General features: G+C 42.5%; 1 protein-coding gene across 2 annotated transcripts in view; it reads right to left on the reverse strand.

Annotated features, from left to right (window-relative positions):
• Positions 1-17,272, reverse strand: part of mettl24 (methyltransferase like 24) — a 54,766-nt gene extending 37,494 nt beyond the window's left edge. For both annotated transcript variants that reach the window (XM_054747970.2, XM_054747969.2), the window contains exon 1: positions 16,724-17,272. In XM_054747970.2, coding sequence (XP_054603945.2) covers positions 16,724-17,044 — 321 coding nt within the window. In that variant the 5' untranslated portion in view covers positions 17,045-17,272. The remainder of the gene's footprint in view (positions 1-16,723) is intronic.
• Positions 17,273-19,899: the final 2,627 nt, after the last annotated feature.

Consider the following 19,899-nt stretch of genomic DNA (forward strand, 5'->3'; position numbering starts at 1 on the left):
AAGCGAGAGGTGTACTGAGCCGCCGTCTGGGAGCCCTGGCGAAGCTGAAGCAGCCGCGTCTCGTCCGAGACCTCGCTGCTGGGGTGCACAAAAGTCTTTTTCATCTCCTTTACAAAAGTCTCATAGTCATTGCAGGCAGGAGATTTTTGATTGTAAAGAGCCGCCGCCCATTCAGCGGCTCGACCTGTCAGCAGTGAGGTCAGCAGGGCGACACGAGAGCAGGATGTGGGGTAGCGTGCCGGCTGGCACTCGAAAGTCATGGCCAGGGTCGCCAACATGCCCTCCGGGGATCCCCTGGTTCCGTCCCACTTCTCTGGAAGGCTGAGGCGTGGTTCCATCCTGTCAGGAACAGCTGCGGTCTGACGTTGCAGAGCGGTGGTCAGCTGGAGTACTAGCTCGGTGAGTGACTCAATCTTTGTGGCTTGGCGATCAGCTATGGCACGGAGCTGGTTCATGTCTGCCGTCTGCTGATCCAAGATTGCGCGCTGTTGAGCCACTTCGGCACGCAAACGCGCGAACTCCGCTGGGTCAACTAGTGGCTCAGTCATCCTGTCAGGTTCGTTGGCAGATCTGAAGCGTGACTGAGAGTTCTGTTGCCCAGACGCGGAGAGACGGAGATAGCCGGCGTGGTTATCTCCTGTAGGTGTAGTCTGAGTGTTTTGAGGGCTGGTAAGCCTGGAGACTCGATACAAAGTCTGGTGAGAAACGATGACTGAGCAATGAATGAAACGCCGGCACTTCCTTAAGTAGTGCCGGCGTGATGACGTCAGTCGCCACGTTGGTGGCAGGAATGAATGGAATGCAGTCAGCTGGAGGAGTTCGTGACACATATCTATGTAGACTACTTCTATATGAGGGCCCCAGCGCCTTATTTACTCCCAGCCTTTGTTTTGCTGCCTTTCCGCGCCGCTGTGTGAAGTCGGAGTTAGGCTTATTGGAAAATTTGAAGAAGCAACAAAGCATCAGAAAAACAGCCAAGGTATATGAAACGCCATGCTTGCACTCATGTGGTCAAACACATTTGTGTTTCATGAAGAGTCCAGACTTAGCTTGTGATATTAACTCTGATCTGTGAAGCTCTGTCTGTTGCCTTGGAAACACTGTTTTCTTCGGGTCACATCATATTAACTTTACTCATTAGTTCATCCATTCATGCAACAGTGCTTCTAATTATCGTATCTGAGACTAAAATGATTATAAAATGCATGAAAATTGGATTTGAGAGGTTGCCTGATCTCCTCCAGATCACATCCTTCTGGTCAGCATCTCATAAGACAGATAGGAGGGGGGGGGGGGGGGGGGGGGGGGGGGGGGGCAAACTGTGTGTCTGTGTGTGAATATTTCAGTTGGAGTGTTTGTCTTCCTTGAAAATATCCCAGATATGAAATCTGTGTTTGATGCCTTGTTGGGAAGAGCAGAGGGAGCACACTGAGCACCATATGGCGCTCACTTCCTGAGATGAAGCTGAAAATACAGACCACGTCACAGAGCGGCGGTGAAAAGAGGACCCAAAGAGGCATGTGGTTCCTAAGCGTTTCTTTTTTTAATAAAAGGTGTGTGTTTGTGTTATTGGTTGACATCTGGAGTTTAGTCTTTAGGATGAGGATGTCCAGTTTCTCAGGTCAATGAGCCCTTTCACATCAGCAGGACAGGAAACTTCCCATTCCCTTAAAGAGGTAGCACATATAACCACTCTACTTTAACATGTATTAAAAATGTTTGGTTTTCTCACAACTAAACTTAGGTTTTGTTCATCAACTGTTTAAAATTTGTAGCATTTCCAGTTTCTAGCTGGATGTTCTGAAATAACTCTGGGATGAGACATTCTCGGTGATGTCAGTGAGCGCTGCCGAGGAGGGGAGATTGATTAACTGAAAGCATTCTTTGTGCTCCTCTTCTCATCATTGGCACAGATTCAAGCTTGCATTTGGCCAGTCAAGGATACTAGTCTCCCGTTAAGCGACAAAGCTGGCTAAAGATATTTATTTATCCAAGATGGCTGCCAATCATTTTACGCAATATTACTTCAGCAAAAGACGTTTTACAGCAGTTCAAATTTTAAGAGAGGGTCTCCTTACTTGTCTATTCTGATTTTTACATTGCACGTTGCCACAAAACCTGACTTAGTGCCTAAATATTTATTTATTTATTTATTTATTTTCTCCTCATGTCCTGTCTGGCTGTGAAGCAAGAAGAATTAATGTCTGAATGCTGGTGACAAGCCTTACAGATTTACACTCAGGTGGAGCATCAAAGCTTCTGCTGTTAATGTCACGCCTGATACTTAAAACTTTATTGTTATTGTTTTTGAATGCTTGTGATTCCAACTGGACACGGAGACAGAGGTGAAAGAAGAGACAACAGGGGATGGGGGGGGGGGGGGGGGGTTCCACAAAGATAAACAATCAATGATGAACAAGAGTCTGCTTCTAGACCTGCAGAAAAGGAACACACAACAATACAACAGGAGCAAGCTATCACTGCGTCAACTTGATGAGAAAATATAAAATCAACATTGATTTACTGAACAGTCACATGATAATAAATAACAGTGCATTTAATGCCAACCACAGCCTTAAGACATGTGTTGAACGTGCCCAAGTCCATACTTATGAGAGCACCATGTGAGCACCTGTGTGTGTACATGCGCTTGTATATCTTTATGTATTTAGCAGACGCTTTTGTCCAAAGCGACTTACAAGTGATAATTGGCATGTTGCCCTTGAGGCTAACAACAACAATAACAACCAACAACAACTTGACATCAATCATGGAGAGGAGGGAACAAGGAGTGGACAGTAGAGAGGGGGGATGGGTGCAGGGACGGTGCTAATTAAGAAGATGCTCTCTGAAGAGCAGGGTCTTCAGGAGTTTCTTGAAAATTGAAAAGGAAGCCCCTGTTCTGGTAGTGCTTGGAAGGTCATTCCACATTTGTGGAACGATGGATGAGAAGAGTCTGGATTGTCCTGAGCGTGGTGCAGGCACTGCTAGCCGACAATCCTGTGATGACCGAAGCGGCCGTGCCGAGACGTAAGCCTTTGCAACAGGATTCAGGTAGATGGGAGCCATACCATCTCGGACTTTGTATGCTAGTGTTAGCAATTTGAATTTGATGCATGCTGCTAGCAGTAGCCAGTGGAGCTCAATGAACAGAGGGGTGACGTGTGCTCTTTTTGGCTGATTGAAGACCAGACACACCGCTGCGTTCTGGACCATTTGAAGAGGTCTCACAGTACAGCCTGGAAGACCAGTTAGAAGGGCATTGCAGTAATCAAGGTGGGAGATGACAGTAGATTGCACCAGGAGCTGGGTGGCATGTTGTGTTAGGTATGGTCTGATCTTTCGTATGTTATACGGTACAAAGCGGCATGAACGAGCAACAGAGGCAACATGATCTTTAAAGGTCAGGTGTTCATCAATCACAACACCCAGATTACGAACTGCCTTTGAAGGAGCCAGAGATAGGAAGTAATTTTGGATTGAGATATTGTGCTGAATGGATGGTTTTGCTGGGATGACAAGTAGTTCAGTTTTAGAGAGGTTGAGTTGGAGATGGTGGGATTTCTTCCATTTTGATATGTCAGAGAGACAGTTTGAAATTCGTGCAGTGACAGTGTGGTCGTCCGGTGGAAATGACAGATAGAGCTGGGTGTCGTCTGCATAGCAGTGGTAGGAGAAGCCATGTGATCGAATGATCTCACCCAGTGAGGTGGCTTACGTCTCGGCCCGGCCGCTCCGGTCAACACAGGATCGTTGGCTAGCAGTGCCTACACCACACTCAGCACAATCCAGACTCTTCTCATGCTTTGTTCCACAAATGTGGAATGACCTTCCAAGCACTACCAGAACAGCGGCTTCCTTTTCAATTTTCAAGAAACTCCTGAAGACCCTGCTCTTCAGAGAGCATCTTCTTAACTAGCACCTTCCCTGCACCCGTCCCCCTCTCTACCGTCCACTCCTTTGTTCCCTCCTCTCCATGATTGATGTCAAGTTGTTCTTATTGTTGTTGTTAGCCTCAAGGGCAACATGCCGATTATCACTTGTAAGTCGCGTTGGACAACAGTGTCTGCTAAATACATAAACATAAACATATATGGCAAAGAGAAGAGATCCTAGTACAGAGCCCTGGGGGACTCCTGTGGCAAGATGGTGCACGGTAGAGAATTGTCCAAGCCAAGATACAATGAATGATCGTCCTGTGAGGTACGATTCAAACCAGACGTGTGCTTTCTCTGTGATGCCCGTGCTAGAGAGTGTGGACACAAGGAAGCTATGGTTGACGATGTCAAATGCAGCTGATAAGTCGAGCAGGATTAGCACTGAGGATTTGGCAGTCGCTCTGGCTTTTTTTTTAAGGATTCTGTCACTGCTAACAGAGCAGTTTCAGTGGAGTGGCCCTTTTTGAACCCAGATTGGTAAGGGTCAAGCAGACAGTTTTGTGAGAGGTATTCTGTGATCTGCTTGAAAGCCATCCTTTCAATGATTTTGGACAGAAAAGGGAGGAGAGAGATAGGTTGGTAGTTCTCCACATAATTTGGAGGAAGAGATGGGTTTTTTAGCAGCGGTTTGACCTGAGCATGCTTGAGAGAGGTGGGAAATGTACCGGATGTCAGTGAAGCGTTGTAAGGTTTCTCTATAGGAGCGTCTAATAGAGAGTGTGAGGGGCCACAGATCTGCTCCCCAAAGATGTGTAGGAGGTGGAAAGAGCTCCAAGTCCCAGAGATCCAGGACCCACCCCAGAGCACAGGGACCCCAGGGAGACTGCAACCAGAAAAGCCCCTGCCCACCTCAAGAGGCACAGAGGATTGCCCCAGGGGACCACAACAAGCAGCCAGCAGAGCCCCGGGAAATATCAGAGGCAATCCCACAGGCCCGCCTGCAGCCTCCCAATCCCCAGCCAGCCGAGCACGGAACCCAGCGACCCGGGACCCAGGGGCGACCAGCCCCGCCGGGGACCCAGCGGAGCCCATGGGCTCAGACCCCACCAGGCAGCCACCGGGATTTATCAGGCAGATGCCAAAAATCTTAAACCCCCTGACCTGGGAGCCACGAAAGCTCAGGTAGACGAAGGCGCCACACTCCACACCAGGTGTGGCAGGGAGAGGGAGGCAAAGATATATAGCAGCAAAAGAAGTCCCACGAGAGGGGAGGAGTCAAAGGCCCCACCTGACATATACAGTCATACACAAACACAGTCACACACTCCCTCCCTCATGCTCACACATACATATACAACCCAAGACTTACAAAAATACACTCCATACACCCACTCATGCTCCCCACACACACCCTATTTACTCTGGTCCCGGTACTGCTGCACAAAGGATACAACCATCACCGGTTCCCAGAATTTGACCCTTTCTGCTAGGGTGCTGATGAGCAGGCTTCCCCGCCCAACGCCGAGCAAAGCACCCCACCACCCCAGACCCCAACCAGACGGCCAGATCTCCCTCCTAGCCTCCAGCCCCGGGAATCCAAGCGACAACAGAGGTGTGCTAAGACCCCTAGTCTCCCTCCAATACAGTGTTAGTGTGTGTTGATGAGATGAATTCCATGGCTGTGGTGAGCGGGCAGTGCAGGCATCGTCTGGCCTTTGCCAGCTGATGCCACCACACCACCCCACTTACACCCACAGCCCTCTGTGTCTAAGTGCAGTTTAAAATTGGGAGTGGGCACCGGCACTCGGGACGAGACAGAAAAATCCCCCTGCCAAATGCCGTTGGCATAGCAATTTCTTTTCAAAAGGAGGTGTACAACTTTATACGGCAGCTGTGAACCAACTTCAAATACAATCAAATAAAACAATTAGCAAATTTTTGTCACTTTTTTGAAAGAATAGTTTATGAACAGCTCTGTAATAGTTGGAGAGTTTGGATGTTTACATATTTATATTTTAAGTTAGCTTTATCTGGTATTTTGAGTGTTTTGGTCACTTGGCCTCTTGCATTTTTTTTTATTTTTAAAATCTTTGTTTTCTATAGTTTCTTGTGTCACTGTGTTTTTTTCCCTCATGTTTCCAGTCATTCAGTACGTTACACACCTGCTCTTCATCAGTTAATCAGCCAGCTACTCCCTGTTTCACCATCCCAGCATACATGAGCTCTTGGTGTCATCTAGAACCTGTTGTCCTATATCTTTTTTTGTGTGTGTGTGTGTGTGTGTGTGTGTTTTATTTTTTTTATTTTTAACCTCTTGTCTGTTAGGAGCTTCAGCTTCTTTAATTATAGTCCTGGTTGTACCAGTAGTTTTATTTTGCTAGCACTTCAGTGTTTTTCTTTATCAAAAACTTCAGTTGTAACTTGTAGTCTATCCCAAATCTGCATTTGGATATGTCCTTCCATCATTAAACATAGCAGAAACATGGTGAAAAGATAACAACAGCTCCAAAATTAAATTTCCCTCGGGGCCAATAAAAGAGGGTGAGAAGCTCAGTCATCTGGGAGGGGCTCAGAGTAGACCAGCTGCTCCTCCACATCGAGAGGAGCCAGTTGAGATGGCTCGGGCATCTGGTAAGGATGCCTCCTGGACGCATCCCTGGTGAGGTTTACTGGGCACGTCCAACCAGGAGGAGGCCTAAAGAAAGACCCAGGACACGCTGGAGAAACTATGTCTCACGGCTGGCCAGGGAGCGCCTTAGGATTCCCCTGGAGGAGCTGGTCCAAGTGGCTGAGAGAGGGAAGTCTGTGCCTCCCTGCTTAGGCTACTGCCCCCCGCGACCCGACCCTGAATAAGTGGCCGAAAATGGATGGATGGATGGATGGGCCAATAAAATACTCTGGTATTGTATAATGTTGAATTTTATTATGTCTTAATTTTATTGCATCATATCTGATTGTTTCTTAATATCAGTTATATGTTGTACAATATAGTATCAATATATTTTGTCATTTTGTATTTGAATGTATAATGTATCCCTTTTCTTACATTATCATATTGCATTTATCACATTGTGTCATAGTGTCACATCAGGTTGTATCACCTCCTACTGTGCCTCAGCGCATTGTATCGTATTGTATTGCAATGTATCGCATTGCATCGTATCTCATTGCATCAAGTCCCGAGGTGGAAAGTAATGAATTACATTTACTCACGTTACTGTAATTGAGTAGCTTTTTTTGTAAATTTATACTTTTTAAGTCGTTTTTAAAATCTGTACTTTTACTTTTACTTGAGTAAGTTTTTAAAAAAGAATTGTAATTCGCTACATTTTAAATCATATCCATTACTGAGTAAAAATAAATTGTAGGCTTAATAAATTAAAAATATTACGTGTAGCAGCGTCGGAACAGAAAGAGACACCTGCATGAGCGCCACGCTTTATGATGAGGACAAACAGCCATTTTTACCGCAGTTTTGCTCAAAAACAAAAGTTCTGTGATCCACTCGCTGTTTACCTCCTCTCTCCCTCCTCTCCACACTTGACCGCGGTCTCCTCTCCTGTGGGTTGGAACCCGCACCTTCGCGCACCGGTGTGACGTCATCAGAATTCTGCTCGGTTCGGCAACCAGGCTCGGTTCCGTGTTTGAAATGTGTTTCCATACCGCGCACGGAAGCGGCAAAATTACGTTTAGCGCTCCTAAGAAGCGGATTCTCATAGCTCTGCTCATAAAACAGAAGACCTGCAGGCCTCTGTGAGTTAATCCTGATACTGTTCAGGTGTAAACATTGTGCTCCATCCCTGTGTTTGAACTCAGAAGTTGCTTCTTGATGCCACAGATATGTGATGATTTAGCTTGTTTCTTTATTTTACTCCAGAATAAGAGATTAAATTATTACAAAAGCAGTTCAGTGTAGTTAAATTAGTCATTCAAATGATTCCAACATGCTGCAGTGTGTGTGTGTGTGTGTGTGTGTGTGTGTGTGTGTGTGTGTGTGTGTGTGTGTAGGACTGCATAAGACAGCATGGCTTCATCAAATCCATGCATCCAATATCTTGGCTGAAGTAATGGCTCAGGAAAATAACTTGTATTTAATAAACAATGACGTCTCTGCATTGTTTATGATAATGTTTTATCTTATATTGGACCTATTTTTGGTCTGGGAGGTGTAACTTATCATGATACAAGCCTTTTAAAACATGTTAAAGTGTTACAAGAGGAGATAAATGCATGAATTTGAAGTTCATGTTTGGAGACCAACCTTCACAGTTTGGAGGCTCACGCTGGTGAGGAGACACTGGTAGTTCTAGTAACACCTGGGCTCCCACGGCCTGTTCTGACAGGATGGACGTAACGGGACCCTTAAGGATTCCAGTTGGATGATTGGAGGATTATTTAGGAGGACTGGAATGAACAAACTGATTTCAGTGGTGAAGGGTTAAAGGTATTGGCTCGGCATTAAAATTGTAGAAATGCAAAATAACTACACTTTATTATCTATATAAACATGTACTGGGTCCAGTTTTTTATTTTATTAAAGACTTTTGTCATAAATGATTACAGAAAATCCAAATCCTCTCCTCCAGACAGTGAAGAACTGTGTTTCGCATACGTCACTCCAACACGTAAAACAAGCTAGCTGCTGATGCTAATATTGTGAATCACTGTTATTTGTTTACTTTCATGCTCCTAATTATTACGTAAAATTGCATTTACAGCTGCAGCAAAAGGTCTGAGCCATGTGTCCGTGTCCTACACGCATTTTTAAATAACAGGCCTGATCTAAAATAATAACCTACATCTATAAATCCATCTAGAACCGCACCGCTACTTCTGGACTCTAGACGAGTCCCGTTAGCAGGACTGCAGCAAAACTAACCGTGTTCGCTCCGGTAAGGAAAGAACAAGTCCTTTGGGAAAGCTACGACACACACACACACGCACGCACTCACACACACACACACACACACACACACACACACACACACACACACACACACACACACACACACACACACACACACACACACACACTTACACACACACAGAGATATAATCTAAAAGATGATCTCTATATTTCAACATTAGAACCTCCATGACATCCTGGATTAGTGCAAACAACGAATTGAGCTAAGGAGTTACTCCAGCATCAGGAAGATTTATTCTGGTAAATTGTAGGTTCATTATTTTCCAGAGTTATGTCAATAAATACACACAGCAGTAAAACTGTAGATTACTGAACTATATTGGGACACATGATGGAGCTAAGACCAGCTGAAAACTTGCCAGCTTAGAGCTTCCAGTGGAGCACAGAAATGAAATATTTAAGAAAAGTAAACAAACTGTACCGATTTTGGTTCTGAAGATGAACAGATTCCTCCTCTATGTCCAAATCGGGTCGCAGGTCTTCTGAGTCAAACGGTCTAAAACATGTCTGCACCTCTGGTAGTGATATTCAGCTGGCGGGGTCGAAGTTCAGTTGAACTTCTCCAGTAATCTAACATCCGTTCTCGTTGCCGTATCCCAGAGAAAAAACTAATCTGATGGACTAGTAGAGGCTTCAGAAGCTACATCTGATTGATGACACATTGTTCTCTGCTATAACGCTAACGCAGAAACACCGGAGTCAGGCGTTGTTTACTACAGCTGTTTCAGCAGAGCTCCTTGTGAAACGTCAACTGCTGCCCAGGGCTTAGACTGGAAGTTAGTTTCTGTTTTTCCTGCGCCGGTCACAAACATCAGATTTTCTTACAATTCCAGCCGTCAAAATCCAAAAATCTTTTTCATCTGAGATTTTAATACACATTTACACATGCTGTTCAAACAAATTTTGCCTCTGGCCGATATCTTTAAATGAGTGAGTGAACCCACTACCAAAGATGAACTCTGCTAACTTTAAAAATCAGCTGCTCTAAATAAGCATTCAGGGAAAAGTCATGGGCCTGTGACTATAACCTAATTTATGTTACTAGTTTGCAGTGTAACTGCCTTTGTACTTCAATATGCATATTTGTTCATTTAATTAAAAAAACGGCCACTTTGACATTTATACCCCATTGTCTTTTTTTTAACTATTCAGAAGAGCCCGTCCTTGAACAGTCAAAAAAGTAACTAAGTAACTTTTACTCTGACTACATTTGAAATAAGCTACTTTTTACTTTTACTTGAGTACATTTTGAGGCAGGTAATTTTACTTGTAATTGAGTAAAATTTCATGAAAGTAATTATACTTGTACTTAAGTACAACATTTTAGTACTCTTTCCACCTCTGATCACGTCGTATGGTATCGTATCGTATCATCTCGAATTGTGTCGTGTCGTATCATATCGTATCATATCGTATCGTATTGTGTCATGTCATGTCGTATCGTAGTGTATCATATGGTATTGTGTCATACCATATTGTATCGTGTCGTATCATAACGCATTGCAATTGATTGTATTGTTTTGTATTCCATTGCATTGTATCGCATCGCATTGCGTCGTATCGTATCGTATTGTGTCGTGTCATATCGCATCGTATAGTATCGTGTCGTGTCGTATCGTATTGTAACATATTGCATTGTATCGTATTGTATCGTATTGCATTGCAATTTACTGTATTGTATTGTTTTCCATTGCATTGCAATGGATTGCATTGCATCGTATCTTATCATAAAGTATTGTAATTTATTGTGTTAAATTGTATTTCATTTTTATATTGTAATGTGCATCATTCATCTCCAGTCCTGGCAACAAGCCTGACATGTTACCACAGTCAAGGGAGTTTGACTCAGGTCTTATGTCAGTTTATTAGCCGTGATTTCTTGTGACTTTCCAGTTCCAGAGTTAAACATTCCTGAGACTTGACTCCAGTCAAACCTTTGGGATTACAGGAGTCAACCCCTCTCCTTTTCTGTCAGATCCTTTCAGGGCTGTCAAGTCTTTTGTTTAGCCAAGTCACTTGATAGTCCCAGAAATGGCCATGGTCAACGGGTTTCAACATTACAAACTCCACTGGGGTCTGAAATAAGCTGACAGAAGCGGGTGCACACAGTGGCCTTTTGTGTCCAAGCTATTTTTCCAATGTGGATTTAATCATTCAGGAGAAATTATGTTTTTTCTGATTTGCCTCACAAATGAGCAAACTAGACTCGAAAACAATGACCAAAACACTCAAAAGGTTAGGTTAGATTTTCTTGTGGAACCAGGGAACAGAAAAAAAAAGTATTTTTAGTCACATTTGTCTTACAGAAAAAATGCTGTCAAAGAATATTCATTTTTTTAATCTGTGCAGTCAGATATCAAATCAAATATTTATTAAGTCCATAATGAGTTAATTAAGTATATATTTTTAATAATCTAGAGATTTATTTTGACACATTGGTTGAAATGGCATGACTGGTTTAGCTGGTGTCCTTAGAGACATCCAGGTTTATAAAAGACAGATTGACATTTATTCAGAGTTACATCACCCGATGATCGCTTCAGCGGCCTGTCGCTGTGTCTCAAGTTATAAAATTTTCACAAACTTGAAGTCTTGTCGAAAGAAATCCATGGTTCCCCTTTGCCTTGTGGTTATGATCTATGCTCTGCCTGCTTGTGTGCTTTGAAGCTCAGCTGGTGTGACATGTGAATGACAGCGGGCTTATCCGGGAGAAACTGAACAACGCTGGGAAAGAATTCCTGTGAAGCTCTGCAGCGCCCATACTCGCAGAACTTTGTGAAACTGGATCGATGTTAGGAAGAATTCATGGAATGCGTGTATTAAGCAGATTAATAATTAAATTTATTTCTACTATCTTTTTGTTGATTATGTGTTTGACATATTTTAAAAATAGATGGAAGGAGTGACATAAGATGCATTGCAAAGAAAATAACTTGAAGAAAAGCAGCTCATTTAACATTATTCTCTCTTTTTCTTCATGTCCTGTTCGGCTGTAAAGCAATCGGATTTCATGTCTGGTGCCAAAAAGAAGCCTTACAATTTTACTCTGACAGGTGGAGCATTTTAGATTCAGCTATAATGCCTTGCCTGATATCAAAACTTTATTAGAGAGGCTTTTGGTTGTTTTTAAGTCCAATGAACACAGGGATGGAAGAGAAAGACGAAAGGAAGAGGTGGGGGAGAAAACTGACAAAAATAAACAATAAAAAATGTAGAAGACTCCTCTTCTAGACCTGCAGAAAGAGCGAGAGAGAGAGAGAGAGAGAGAGAGAGAGAGAGAGAGAGAGAGAGAGAGAGAGAGAGAGAGAGAGAGAGAGAGAGAGAGAGAGAGAGAGACACACAAAAATACAACAGAACCAAGATGCCACTGTGCCAACAACACAAGGATGTATAACAGGAACAAATTTTGCTGAAAAGCACACAGTAATAATTCATAGTGCATTTAGTGTCAACCACAGCCCTAGGTTATGTGTCAAACACGCCTGAGTGCATCCTTGTGAGAGCACCATGTGAGCAGCTCTGTGCGCACACGCGCTTGTGTAAGTGTAGAGGGCGACAGACCTGCCCCTACAGACCCACAGAAGACAAAGGAGGTCCAAGCCACAAACATCCAGATTTCCCCCCGGAGCGTGGAGGCCACAAGGAGACCGCCACCAATTTCTCTTTTTCAGAAAATGTTAAAAATTCTAGCTTTCATTTTCTTCTGACATTTTAGCCAGTTAAAAGGGAAGTTTCTTTTTTTTAATACAAGTGTTTGGAAATTATTATTATTTGATTTGTGGGGTTTCATTTAATAACTAAATCCACCAAAAGGGGGGAAAACATATTTTATCCTCATGTTTTAGCTTAGATTTGAGTGAAAACAAAAAAATCCTTGCTGTCTCATCAACAATCTCTTACCTATTCTCATATGTCCTGTTAATCTCAATTTGTAAAGCAACACAGCGATTATACTGTTCTACGTCTTCTTTTCTCTGCCCCTCCGTTTGAATCTAAAACTGTTTTCATCAATACATTTCTGAGGGTTTTCAGGACATTATGTGCAGTTCAGGCTCTTTCACAGCAGGACAAACAATAATACGTTTTCTCATGACTAAAAAATGACGATTGCACCTTCATAGTACACAAAAAGAGGACACGATGCACTGCTGTGTTAATCAGAGCACAATACCTGAGATCATTACTCTACGGAGAAGTCAAATGTTTTTTATGAAATGTGATTTTATAGTATCCTTTAAAAAAGTAACGATGTGATTCTGAAGATTGCTTGGTGCAAGACAACAATCTGAACCAATTGAACAAACCCAGGTCTTCATTCAGTTCAATCCACTTTATTTATTCAAGTCAGTCATCTACAGGAACTGGATCAAGGGCAAACAGACATGGTTTCAATAATAATATCTCAGTTAGTGTAAAGTTCCTCTTCTATATCATTTATCATTAAACATGTTTGTAACTGTGGTAAAACTTTCTTAAATTTTTCATTTAAAGGCATTTTTTGCTGTTCTATTTATTTCCAAGCTGTAGCACTTTGCCAAATCAGCTTCATAAACACCAAATCCTTTTCCTGGCACGGCTTGCATCTCTCGTAGGAGCCAAGTTTCTATAATCTCTTTTTAATTGTACACGTGTATGATGACATCCAGCAGCGACGGAGCTGCCTGCAGATCCTGTCATGTGTGACTGTTTGTTTTCAAAGTTGGCCACTGGAGATATTTATCGGTTAGCGTTGTGTGGAAAAGCAACGTGCAACTAAAGGGTAGTGGTTCTGGCTTTTATCGGTGGTGGCATGGAGGGGACCATTAGTTCCTAAGTGGAAATCAACTTGTTTGTCTTCTCTTGATTTGTCTTACTTTTTTTTCCCCAGTCAGTAGGCATGCTGAGGGGAATTTTAAGGTTCAGATTTCTTTCTCCTCAGAGCAGCAACAAAACCAAAATAGGCAAATGTATTCAAAAAATACGAAATATTCGTTTTTCTTTGGTGTTTATTGGTTGCACATCCCCGCAACTGCTGGCATGAAGTGACAGCTGGACAGAAGGGAAGCAAAGTCAGTGAAATGATGATGTCAAATGGTGACCTCTTGTGACCTATTGAGCTGCCAGCAGCTGTTTCTTTTGAGCCAAATGTTTCTGTAACAGAGACAGATCTTTGCTGTTAGGCTTGATGTGTGTGTGTGTGTGTGTGTGTGTGTGTGTGTGTGTGTGTGTGTGTGTGTGTGTGTGTGTCGCTGCTACTTCAGGGGCCAGTGGACTGTTTATGGTAAAGTCAGGGTCTGACTCATCCATTCTCTTTGTCTTCTCTGTACTTTTGTCTCTTTCTCACCCTTCTTCCCCCGCTGATGTTTGGTTTTGTGTCGATAGTTTCCAAACGGATCCGTTTCATCTTCTCCCAGCAGTTCAAGGTAACTGACGGAAGTAGAAGTGGGTATGCATCTGAGTGTCTTGACAGCTGGGACGAGAGATTTCCTCTTGATTCATTTTTACTAAAGCAACCCCCAAGGCAGTTTTGCTCAGTTTAATAAAATAAAAAAAACACAGGATTAGTCAGCCAGAATGAGTTTTATATAAAATAAAAAAATCCCTTTTTTTTGGTTAAATCCAACTTGTGTCCTTTTGTCATACAGTAAACATATGATTGGCTGAGGATAAAATAGAAATTTTAAATTCTTTTATATAGATCTAATAAAGTCTTGTTGATCAAAAATGAATGCTAGTGGTATAAATTAAACTCAGTCCTGAAAAGAAATGGTGAGCGTCATTGATTTAGTCAAATTTGAGCAAGTTTAGATTTTTCATTAAAACAATAGTTCAAACAAGACTTATTCTGGAAAAATGTGTCACGATCTGAGGTGTGTTCCTGCTGTCACTCCCTGTCTCTGAGTTCTCCCTCTGCTGACCAAAAACTGTCTAATTTTGTTGAGCAGGTAGCCCTAACGGGAGCACGATCTCCTTGATGATTAAATTAGCTGTAATGCTAGCGGTTAGCATTTTCAGTTTGTTGATGGTCAATAAAAAGCACAAGTTCTGTTGGCGTCATGGCAGAGCTTGGAAGTAAAAGTAAGAGAGTAATGTCTTTAGAGGTAAGGCAAAGAGCTAAAACCAGAGTGAACATAGGGTGGCCCACTCTAGTTTGAGGGCGCTAAAGGGGGCTACAAAATCAGTCTGATTGTGACCTGGCTTTGTTGCTACTGGACTTGTAAGTAATGATACATTTTGCCCAACCGTGTGGGTATTTTTACTTTGTGGTTTATTTGAGTATTAGTTGGCTCATGTTAGTGTTAGCTTTGTTGTTAGCGCTAGCTACAGCTGGCTGCAGCAGCAGGGTTGTTCACAACAGTTGCAATTCCACTTTCAACCTGTAGGGCAGGAAGCTGCTTTGTGTTACTTTAAGCTGCAAAACCTTGTTAGCAAGACTGACTCAAAAAATGTAGCAGCTGTTGACGTGCACATTGTAATGACTTAATGTGAGTTTCACAAAGTAAAATTGCAAAAGAGGTGCATTTAATATGAAAAAAATATATATCTCCAGTTTCTTCAAACATCTTGCCCAAAGTCTCAGAAATGATCTGAAAACTTGAGCTTTGAGATTTTGCAATAACAGCTTCTTCAGATAATTTGGACTTTAAGATCAATATTAAGATATCCCGGCAATCCTATTTTGATGTTTCACAGAGCTGCTGCAGGGTCGATCTCCAACAATGATGAGTCTATGAAGACAAATAGAGGAGATTTTTGACTGTTTTAAGTCTCAGTGCAGAAATGAGGGACTAAAAGAGTGCTTACTTCCTTCTTATTACATAAGTCATGAACTTGGTAGAATCAGCATACTACCTCGACCTGCTGCTCTGAGGTGAAGGTGTTCCAAAGAGTGATTTACTCTGAAATGACCACCAAGGAAATATGAGAAATAACCAGACTTTGCAGACTTCTAGAATTTTGCCTATTTTCAAAAGAGCTTTCTTATTCTTCATGCAAGACCACCGTTCTTCTTTCCAGCTCGTTATACTTTGGTGTGAACAAAGGAATAAAATATCGGGGCAAATTGGGAAGAGGGCCCTCGGTTTTGCTTGCAGAGGAAAGAACAAGGGGAGGATGAGAGTGTGGTGAAAAGTGACAGAACAAAAGAGTTAAAGTCATCTGTGAGATGAAGGCCTGAAGGGGAAAAGGGGGAGAAATGTAAGCTGAGAAAAACAGGGACTTAAATAGGAGCGGCACTCGACACAGAGTTGTTCATCCGGGCCCCTCCAGGGCATCCATGTGTGTGTGTGTGAGAGAGAGGGAGCATATGGTGTTGTGTAATATTGATGGTGCACAAATGTTCATCCCACACTGGGGTATGATAGCCCTGCAGTGATTTCTGTGGCGTTTAAAACTCATCACTTTAGCCCGTTTGTCTCTAGCTAATTTAGAATGTAAAAGATTCAAAGACAAGCGCAAACGAGTGTGTAACGCTTCAAATGAGCATTATAAGGAACAGCAGCATAGAGGAGGAGGGTTGGCAGGGGGGAAGGCACATTTGTTGTGTGTTTTATGAATAAATGTGTGTTTCTGAAGTGGAAGGAAAGAAAAGGGGGCAGCAATAGTGAGAGGAGATGAATCGGAAACACTTGAGCTATGGGGTGAAGCTCCAGGAGTTTGTGTTGGTGAGTCAGTGTGTTTGCTCCGAGGGATGCTGTGTTTGAGCGGTCCTTTGTTGGGTGTGATGCTACACAGATTAGCTGAGGAGGAGGAGGAGGAGGGTGTGTTTGAGTTGTGTGCTCAGTCGGTATCTGTTTAACTGCAGATGTGTCAGAAAATAAAGCATTGATGTTCCCTTCTTCATCCCCCTCCTTATTACAGAGCTTTAAGCCAACGATACGCTGACTCAGGATCAGCTACCCAACAATCAAGCATGACAAATAACCTGGAGGAGTTTTACCTTTCTGGGCAGGTGGGGAAGTGGGCAGCATTGCGTAAGGAGGTCCTCTCCATCTCCACCTCCTCCCCTCCCCCTGGCTGAGCTGTTCTTCCTCAGAGTCTCAACATGAGATCTTCTAAAGTTTTTGTCCTCTGCAAAAGCGTGTTTCGTCCTGACTTCTTTGTCCAAGCCCTGATCTGTTTGGATGGGATGTCCTAGAGCTGGAAATGAAGGAGCTCCCTGCCACCTGGTTTCCAGATAAACACGCATGCAGAAGCACACGGCCGAGAGCAGGATGCCCAAACGCAGCAGAAGTCCCACAGTGACTCGATCCCTGCGCATGTCCTTAGGAGAGTTTGTCCTTTACGTCTCTGTCTTTCCCTAGTCCATCTTTAGCTGTTTTCCTCCCTTGTTTTGCTGTTTTTCTTACCCCATTTTCTGCTCGATCTTCTCTTAGATCAAAACTTGTGAGTAGATCAGATCTGTTTGTGCTCCGTCACGTGAGTTTGGCTTCTATCCAGCGTGACTGTGCACATCTTCAAGTTCTGGAAGCAGACTCTCAAGTCCAGCGTTTGCAGCAAACTTTAAACACTTTGGAAACTCCCTCAAGCAAGTCCCACATTCATCAAAGTTAACGCCCCTCTCATTTGCTTTCCTTGTTCTGACAAGCTGACATTGCACACACACACACTTCACTGTTGCTCTGCCCTCTTTCTCGGGGTGGTCTCTTCTCCTCTCAGGTTACTGCAGAACTCCAGATGTGGGCAGGGCCTGAGTGTTGGCTCTGGGTCTGAGCAGGACTCAATCGGCGTTTATTAGGTCTCCCACTGACTCAAGAACGCTCAGCCTACACAACATTCCTCACTTTAAATCTCAGAACCACTTTTTTTGGTGGGTAATCTGTATTTAAATTTGAAAGTTTGAAGGGATTGCAAACATGATTCAGGAAAACACGTTGTCTTCCAATATTTATAACAATTTTTATCAAACCAACATTTTGTCATTTGGAGCATTTATTGCAACTTTTGACATATTTTTGTGAATAAAAGTATGAATAATTATTATTTACCTGCTGTAAATATAATTTTGAACAATTTCAGTTAATAGAAACAGAGGTTGATTTTAACTGGATTGATAAGCTAACAGCTAGTTAGAGAACAACACGTCTGCCATCTTAAAACACATTCTGATCCTTGCTAATTAAATTTTAGCTCATCACTAAAGCAACTCTGGCTTTAATTTGATACTTTTTCTGAGGGAATGGCCACAAAATGTGATATTTATACTTTTGTAAATGTTGCAGCTTGGCTGTCTGATCAGAAGACATGGATCAAGGGCAGCAGTAGCTCAACAGGATGAGCGGGTTGTCCAGTAATCGGAAGGTTGCAGGTTCAATCCTGGCTCTGGACAGAGAATTCCGCTGTTGTGTCCTTGAGCAAGCCCCTTAACCCACCTTGCCTGCTGGTGGTGGTTGGAGGGATCAGTGGCGTCTGTGCTCGGCAGCCTCACCTCTGTCAGTGCGCCCCAGGGCAGCTGTGGCTACATCGTAGCTCATCACCATCAGTGTGTGAATGGATGAATGATACACTGTAGTGAAAAGCACTTTGGAGTCCTTATCTGAGAAGCGCTATACAAGTGCGGGTCATTTATCATCTCTTTTTCTCTAAACTGAAACTATTCAAAGATCTAACAACAGATAAGATTAAAATATTTGGTATCCTCTCCACTAAACCTCGGTTACATCTGAACTTATTTCGAGTTTCCGGTAAACTGTTTATGGCATCGTCTCAGATTTCTCTAAACTTATATTTTGTGAGTCTCTGGATAGTTGGGCCAAAAAAAATAAAATAAAATAACAATGTGATCTAATATTACTTGATTTAACATGACAAAAACACCTTTGATTCAAGGTATTTTTATTTGAAAGATGATTTCAATTGATTTTATTGAAAATGTGGTTGTTGTCACAAATAATTAATGAAAATAAAAGAACTGTTGAATACATTTTAAAGATGTATGTGTGGATTCAATTTGCTGACATACAGTCTGAATGTTAATAAAATATGTGTAAAATGTAAAGTAGGCCAGATAGTCTTTTTAATAATTTAGTTGAATGTCTTCGTGGGTTCAAATTGCACCGAGTGGCAAACAAGATATGAATAAATGAATTTTTTTTATTGAATTAGAAATTCCAAACATTTGCTGCCATCTAGTGGTGAATTATATGAACTTTTCACCTCGTGGAATAAATTAGACTGGCTGCAGTGTGTGTGTGTGTGTGTGTGCGCGTGTGCGCGTGTGCGCGTGTTTATTCTGTGAGGAACAGCTTTTATCCCTGGAAAGAAAAAATGAGCTTAGATTAATTCAGCATGTTTTTTTTTACAGAGAGATGGGAGGAAGTTGTGAGAGGAAGACATGGACACACCCCAGTATTTCTCAGGATCTGGCTAAAAATCATCTGCCACAATGGATGCATTTGTGTCTGTCCAGTTCTCGCTCTTTTCCCAGAGTTATTTGCAACACAAGTGGAAATGTAAATTTTGTACTGTAACAGCTGATATTTGATGTTTATAATCACAGAAGGAACTGGACTCAGCTGGACTGCTGGGCTGAGTCAATGCTCTTTATTGCAAGTGAGCATGCAGGGGTGTGGGTATCGCCTCAGAAGGTGGGAAACAACCAGCTGTGACAGGAGCAGCTGAAGGTTACACTCTGTTTGCTTCCAGCTTCAAGATATGAGAGACAAACACAGAGACTCAAGTTCAAACAGTCACACCAAAAATGTATACACGTGGATCTAAACAAAAGAGACCTTAACTTTATTGTGCATGAAGAAGGAAGTCACTCACAGATTTATAAGGATTTTGTTTTATGTTATTGGTCTCATAAAGCAAATTTTTCGTCCTGCATTATGATTCTCCATCCCTGATCCGTAGATCACAGACCTCAGTTTTTGTGTTGATTTAGGACTATTGTAAACTCCCTCTTCAATGTAAATTACAGATGAACCTTTAATTTGCAAACACAAAGAGAGCGCTTATGTTACAGGTTTGTTGTCAACAGTCGGTGTAAACAGAAGGGATGATGAGGAGTGAGGTGTATAGTGAAAGAGGCAAATCAAGGGATCAGGTCAACTAATGACTCCATTTGGTCATTATTATCTTCTATTTCCAAAGTTTTGAGTAGTACATGAAGTA

This window comes from Nothobranchius furzeri, chromosome 2 (assembly GCF_043380555.1).
Source record: "Nothobranchius furzeri strain GRZ-AD chromosome 2, NfurGRZ-RIMD1, whole genome shotgun sequence".
Classification (NCBI taxonomy): domain Eukaryota; kingdom Metazoa; phylum Chordata; class Actinopteri; order Cyprinodontiformes; family Nothobranchiidae; genus Nothobranchius; species Nothobranchius furzeri.